Source organism: Vicia villosa, linkage group LG6, assembly GCF_029867415.1.
Source record: "Vicia villosa cultivar HV-30 ecotype Madison, WI linkage group LG6, Vvil1.0, whole genome shotgun sequence".
Classification (NCBI taxonomy): domain Eukaryota; kingdom Viridiplantae; phylum Streptophyta; class Magnoliopsida; order Fabales; family Fabaceae; genus Vicia; species Vicia villosa.
In genome coordinates, this window is record NC_081185.1 from 19,197,438 (window position 1) to 19,204,221 (window position 6,784).

The 6,784-nt window shown below is 32.5% G+C and overlaps 2 protein-coding genes across 2 annotated transcripts; both read right to left on the reverse strand.

Annotated features, from left to right (window-relative positions):
• Nucleotides 1-471: 471 nt before the first annotated feature.
• Nucleotides 472-4,114, reverse strand: LOC131613314 (uncharacterized). The gene is made up of 8 exons (XM_058884993.1): nucleotides 3,983-4,114; nucleotides 3,601-3,901; nucleotides 3,230-3,477; nucleotides 2,926-3,138; nucleotides 2,729-2,821; nucleotides 2,555-2,656; nucleotides 629-952; nucleotides 472-546 (listed from the first exon to the last, which is right to left on the reverse strand). The coding sequence occupies exons 1-8, from the start codon at nucleotides 4,112-4,114 to the stop codon at nucleotides 472-474; spliced, it is 1,488 nt and encodes a 495-aa protein (XP_058740976.1).
• Nucleotides 4,115-4,371: 257 nt separating this feature from the next.
• Nucleotides 4,372-6,521, reverse strand: LOC131613315 (uncharacterized). Its single transcript, XM_058884994.1, has 4 exons — nucleotides 5,680-6,521; nucleotides 5,333-5,596; nucleotides 5,092-5,197; nucleotides 4,372-5,007 (listed from the first exon to the last, which is right to left on the reverse strand). Exons 1-4 carry the CDS (start codon nucleotides 6,519-6,521, stop codon nucleotides 4,372-4,374), a joined length of 1,848 nt encoding a protein of 615 aa, XP_058740977.1.
• Between the last annotated feature and the right edge of the window lie 263 nt (nucleotides 6,522-6,784).

A 6,784-nucleotide genomic window follows, 5' to 3' on the forward strand; every position in this document is an offset into this window, starting at 1 on the left:
CTGTTCAAACCGTCGTAATTTTGTTATAAAAATTTTAAATATAATTTTCTTGGTAACGGTTTAAAGCGCTATTAATTATTAAATTGTTATTTTTAAAAACAATTTAAACCATTATTAATTTTAATCTATAGTGTGTTTTAAATATTTTTTATTTTAATTATAATCTACTAATATGAGTATTATTTTTTTTCTTTAAATTATTTCTATTTATGTTATTATTGTTTTGTAATATTTTTTATTTGATTTTCTATCACTTTTAAACGTAGTAAAATTAATTCCAATATAAAAACATGTAATACCAAATAAACATTGTGATATCAAAAAAATGTGAGTTCCATAATCACGACATGTAATACAAAAAATCGAAAAAACATATCAACTCCTAATCTTATAATAACAAGATTCATAGTGCCAAAAATACATAGGAAAGTTCATAATCTAATTAATTCATAGCAAAGTCTAATTTGTCCTTCATGATGATCTATTATCTGCAATTCGGTAGCTAGACTCAGAAGAACGTCTACCATCAGCAGATGATTCCAATCCCTGAAAGAAAAAAAGCATTAAAATAATACTATTTAAAATAATTCTCATGAGCTTTAACTTTAAATGCATCAAAATAATATACCTGTCTTCCGCTAGAATTTGGCATTTGCCTTAAGCGTTCAATTTCCTCTTTCATAGCAATGTCCCTTTGCTTTAAGAATGCGACTGCATCCATCAATTCATCAATTTTTGAATTCTTCTCTTTAAGTGCATTAATTTCTTCTTGCATTTCCTTTATTTTTTCATTTTCTTCCAAAGAAGACCCCGATCTCGTAGATCCATTAATTTGAGATGGCGTAACTCCAAGTCCCATACAACGAACATATCCAGGATGTTCTTTTCCAAATACTTTCTGAAATGCCTCATTTTCAGACACAGAATCCTTAATTGCAGCTTGTAATTTTTCCTGCACATGCAAAAAAGAAAATTGGGCTACTCTTTTGATTTATTTCAAAAATAAAGACCCTATTATAGTTATTCAACATTATGCATGGCTATATTTAATACATTACAACATTATATCTACCACATTATAGGATACATACAAAATAATTCCAAAAACAAAACCATCCCTGGTTGAAAGAGAGTCAAAATCTTATTTAAAGAGTAATATGGTATGAGGGCATTTGGCAAGCAAAACATTTTTCAACAAAAAGTATTATGGACACAGCACAAAGATGGAAGAAATGAGCCAGTAAATTCTACTTAATGATCTCAACTGCCAGTAAACAAAATAGAAATTTCACATTTCTCTTTAAACGAATATGCAACAGTTCTAATATTAATCAAGACAGTGCTATGTATACATGACTCAAAGATGGAATAGGGAGTGGTATCCAAATAAATCTGCTTAGTGATCAATTTATGGGGCAAGGTATTGTATTAGTCTCTGGAGAGTCTCTTCAGCAGAATTAATAGGGAGTGGAGTGAGGATTTTTTTAAAACTTAAATTCATGCTTTTTATAGGGTTTCCATAGGATTATGTGGGTTGCTGGTTACCCTGTTCAATTTGGTTCCATCTTAATAAATCAATTCTATCCTTTTGATAAAATCAACTTCTTTCATCAACATTAAAAAAAAGTCAAATATTATACTAAAAGGAAAAAAGTCACCATAAAGTATTGTTTGAAGACAATGAAATAAAACCATGCATAGATGAAAAAGGTTTCATGCAAGTAAATGAAAGCATTGTTCCATTGGATATTCCAACCCAAGCAAGTCATAAATAACGTTTTCACTAACCATTTACTTTGTGTGTATTCCAAGTTGCAATTGCATTACAGGGTGAGTTCTCTATTGTCAGGTAGCAAGCCACTATGTGATATGAATTTCAATTGATATCAATTAATTAGTGTGCAATCTGCCAAAGGAGATTTGCCCAGCAATACTCATGCAACACTCTTTATTCAACTAGATGTTACCAAACCTCATTCATCTGTCATTTTTTTCTTGTTACCTTTTGTTTCTTTTTGTGTATAGTATAATATTTTTCTCTTTTTTTCTTCTTCTTGTTCATCACTTTACGACCATTTGTTTCATGAGAGAAACTATTTGACAGCAAGGATATTTTTATTTAATCATGAACCTTCTAAAGTATGTTCTTTTTAAAATTTTATAAAAATATCCAATGCATTTCAAAACTCTAAAGTATTTCCTTTCAAAACTCTCCAAAAAACAGCTCCCAAAACAACCCCTAAACACATAGTATGGATATTTTTATGAGACAAACTATTTGTTTCATGAGAGAAACTATTTGACAGCAAGGATATTTTTATTTAATCATGAACCTAATGATAGTTATTCACTCGTTTAGTTCCTATGTTACTTAGTAGAACACAATAAAATTGGCTAAGCATAAACTATTTGTATCATGAGACAAAGTAGAACACAACAAAATAATCACAATTCTCAACTTAATTTAATCAGTTTTCAGACAGATTAGGGTTTGATTTTTTCTCAAACCTTAAGGAGAATAACAAATATTTTTTAAAAATTAACTTGTACTTACATTATTGTGGTATGCATCTTCATTGACAAAAGACCTGTAAGATTTTTTATGTGAAACTGCATACATTTCTCCTCTGCTATATGGTCGCCCATCTCTCACTTCCTATAAATAAATAAAAATATTAATTATTTTTACTTCAAGCATACAATCAAGAATATATAGATTTAGACATACCAACTCATGTTGCTTCCTTGCAAGTGACTTAGATCCGAGTGTATGCGGAATCTTCAATTTTCCTCTATTTTGGGCATTTTTTGTTGCCATTCTCTAAATTGGTAACAAATAAAAACACACGTTATAGATAAGGATAAAGTACAATGCATTAGTTATATGTTAAAAATACAATTATAAGCGTAAAACACTAATATTACCTGTGTTTTTTCTTTCCGTCTATATTGAACAAAAAGGGTCCAATCGTTTTCCGTAATGCCTTGGCATTTTGGATAATGTTGAAGATTTTCCTCCAAAGTGAGACCCCATTTATAAAATCTATGAAACAAGTGATGTCGACCATCCTTCCATTTCTTCCCAGCAGAAGCAAGTATGAAATCTTTGTCACGCGCATCATCAACAACAAAATGGGGCTAACCACAAAAATAAAAATTAATTGACAAAGCAATTAATAATCACCATGAAATTTATTAAAAAATATATGTAATTGTTTATTAATGCTACCTTTATCTTTGCATCATAAAACTTTGTTTTTTTATCCATTGGAATAGCCTTCCAACTCTCGAACATTATGGGAAAGTCTTTAAACATTCTGACAAGTGTACCCAAATACCCTGCTAACAAACGAGCTGCTGGTCCTACTGCACGATGACTCTTATCCCATTCAAGTATTATCCATGTTCCATCAGACTCTGAGTTCGCAACCAAGTCTTTCACACATAAACGGGTCTTTGAAACATAACCATCCTCATCTATCACATAAAAAAGTAAACAAATTAATGTCATAACTCAACTTCGTAATAAATTTAAATTATTTATAGATACTTTAACCTTAAATTACTTACTAATAACATTTACATCTCAATACTCAGAACTAGCCACTTGAACAACATCTTGAGTCTCATCTCCTACCACAACATCTTCAGCCTCATCTCCTACCACACCATCTTCACCCTCATCTCCTACCACACCATCTTCACCCTCATCTCCTACCACACCATCTTCTGCAGTTTTGATTGGCGGAGGCGTTATTGTAGTTTGGATTGGCGGAGTGGTTATTGTAGTTTGGACTGGCGGAGGGGTTATTGATGATTTTCTAGTTGTCGTTGAACCTAGGCGCTTCTTATTTACTTCAAGCTCTCCAGGTTGTACAAACCTCGGACGATCCTTCACAGACTAAATAAAATGCATTAATGAGTATCAATCAACAATCCATACAATTAATTTGTAGAGTAGTAATGAGAATTATTTACTAACTGATGATGGTTTGGAAGAAGACGAAGATGATTTGTAAAGGGATTGAGAGAGTTTAGTAAGATTGAGAGCCTCTAGCTTTTTCTTATTCTCTGCAATTGTTTTGAGGCGAATATCCTCATATGATGAAATCATTGTCACACAACAGGCTTCAACTGCAAGTATAGGTGATAAACAGGTCAGTACACTAAAAGTAATAAACATAAAAAAATTATATTATTGACTATAAATTTAATAAAGATAACATAAATCCAATAAAAACATAGAGTAACAATGTCATATCTTGGTACTTCATTTTTTGTAACGATGAATCAACATGAAAAGTAACAAAAAGCATAAGTCTCACACGAGTTACAAACAAACTAGACTTCTAACTATAAAAAAACTGTATCTTAATTATTGTCATCATTTTCTGCTGAAGTTCCAAGATCATCATTAGAAAAAACTTGTTCCAAATTTTGTGATGGATATGGCTCAATGGGTGTCATAATTTCATCATTTCCACCCATGTCATACAAGTCTCTTAGCTTCAAATGAACAGGTATGCTCCATCCTTGCTCACTCTCATCATCCACATAAAAAACCATCTGAGCTTCGGACGCTTGAATGTATGGCTCATTATCTTCATGTTCCCCAGTATGTAGTAGTCTTGCAAAGTTTATAGAGGTAAAACCCAACTTATCTATCTTAATGCCTCTTGGGTTTGTTGTATTAGCCCATTCACATTTAAACATGGGCACTGTGAAGCCATCATAAGAAAGCACAATAAAGTCTATCGATCTTCCATAGTAAGGGACCCCTCCAAATCTCATTTGGGTATCACTATTGCTTGAATAACTCCGTGTCCCAAACATGCCAAAAACTCCACTATTTTGAGTTTTTAAAGAATTGTCTCGTTCCAACATTCGAAACTTGAATCCATTGACATTGAACGCGGTAAACCTTTTAACTTTATCAAAAGGGCCATAAGCAAGGCTAATGAGAACATCTTTATCTACTCCATCAATGTTGTCAAGATTGTTGCAAATCTATACACGATACAACATCCAATTAGTCTGGTTATCATTAAAAATCAATTCAATATAAAAATTTATTTTTGTACGAAAACTCACTCGATTGCGGAACCAATGAGCAAACTCTCTATGAACCTTCTTGTCTATCTCGGTAGCACTTCTTTGACTATGCCTCATTTGGTTCTGAGTAATACTTCGAAACTGCCTATTTGGTTATTCGATATTAGATGTAAAAAAAATATTAATAGTGTAGATGAAACTACTTAAATGGAATAAAACTACATACTTTAGATAGGCGTCAACTATTGGACAATTCGTTAAAACGTGTCTATGAGCCTACAACTTCTCAATTGGTGTTAGGGTGTAATATGAAGATCCACCCACAGGTTTTCCAATTCTAGGAAATAATTCTGCTACACGTGAACCTGTTTGGATATCACCAATAGGATCATCATCTACACGTCCAGGTTGATTCCATCTAGTCTCAATGTTTTCTAGATATCTTGAACAAAATGTGAGAATCTCTTCAAAACGGTATCCTTCCGCAATAGACCCTTCTGGTTTTGCCTTATTACGTATATATGATTTAAGTTTTCCCAAGTACCTGTTGTTGAACCACAAGAGTATCAGTTAAAAAAATTTCAACTTTCTAAATTGGTAACATTAGAACAAAATCACACAGTTTACCTTTCAACAGGATACATCCATCGATAATGAACAGGACCTCCAAGTTTAACTTCTTCAACAAGGTGAACAACCAAGTGAACCATAACCGTGAAGAACGAGGGAGGAAATAACATTTCCATGTGGCATAAAGTGAGGAATATTTGGTTTTGCAATTTTTCCAAGTCTTCAAGATTCAATACCTTAGCACATAATTGTCTAAAGAATGAGCACAACTCAATCAAAACTGATGAAATCTCATAACGTAATGTTGTACGAATGTCTAATGGTAGAAGTTGTTCCATTAATATATGACAATCATGACTCTTCATCATTCCATTCACCTTGAGATTTACTAAGTTAATGCATCTAGAAATGTTGCTTGAATAACCATCAGGCACCTTAATATTCCTTAAAGTTGTTAAAAAATTCCTTTTATCTTTACCCGTTAAACTAAAAGTTGCCGGAGAAATTCTACCATTTTCATCTGGCCAAAGATCAGGTCTTATGCCCATATTTTGAAGGTCTTCTCTAGCTTTATAATGGTCTTTACTCTTTTTTCTATCATTTAGTAAAGTAAATAGGACATTATCGCACACATTTTTCTCAATATGCATCGGATCAAGATTATGGCGTAGAAGATTATCCTTCCAATACGGAAGTTCAAAAAATATGCTTTTCTTTTTCCATTGTTGAGGATGACCTTGGGTAGGATCACAATGTGTACTATCACCTTCTATAGGTTGTCCCTCACGTGTTCTTTTTACCGATTTTTCTTTCACTGGCTTTTTACCAAAGATGACCTCAAGATCTTTAACTTGTTCAAAAACTTCATATCCAGATAATTTTCTCGGTGGACTCCGCATTTCTTGTTCACCATTAAATCGAATCCTGTTCAATCTAAACATGTGTCTTCGGTCAAGGAAACGACGATGACCCATAAAACACCATTTACGGCTAGCTTTAAGACAGAGAGGTGTAGTTTGAAAGTTACACGACGGGCAAGCAAGTCCCGTGTATGTGTTCCACCCAGAAAGTGAATCCAAAACTGGAAAGTCACTAAATGGAACATAAATGATATTTATTTAAAAACATGAAATAGAAAAAAATGACAGGTTTATGAATAATA

Coding starts and splice junctions, on each gene's coding strand:
- LOC131613314 (XM_058884993.1), bottom strand. CDS start 4,114: ATGATTTCATCATATGAGGATATTCGCCTCAAAACAATTGCAGAGAAT. Junction 3,902..3,982: donor CTTCTTCCAAACCATCATCA/GTTAGTAAATAA, acceptor CATTTTATTTAG/TCTGTGAAGGATCGTCCGAG. Junction 3,478..3,600: donor AGATGTTGTTCAAGTGGCTA/GTTCTGAGTATT, acceptor TTTATGTGATAG/ATGAGGATGGTTATGTTTCA.
- LOC131613315 (XM_058884994.1), bottom strand. CDS start 6,521: ATGCGGAGTCCACCGAGAAAATTATCTGGATATGAAGTTTTTGAACAA. Junction 5,198..5,332: donor CTAACACCAATTGAGAAGTT/GTAGGCTCATAG, acceptor ATAACCAAATAG/GCAGTTTCGAAGTATTACTC. Junction 5,008..5,091: donor CTCATTGGTTCCGCAATCGA/GTGAGTTTTCGT, acceptor TATCGTGTATAG/ATTTGCAACAATCTTGACAA.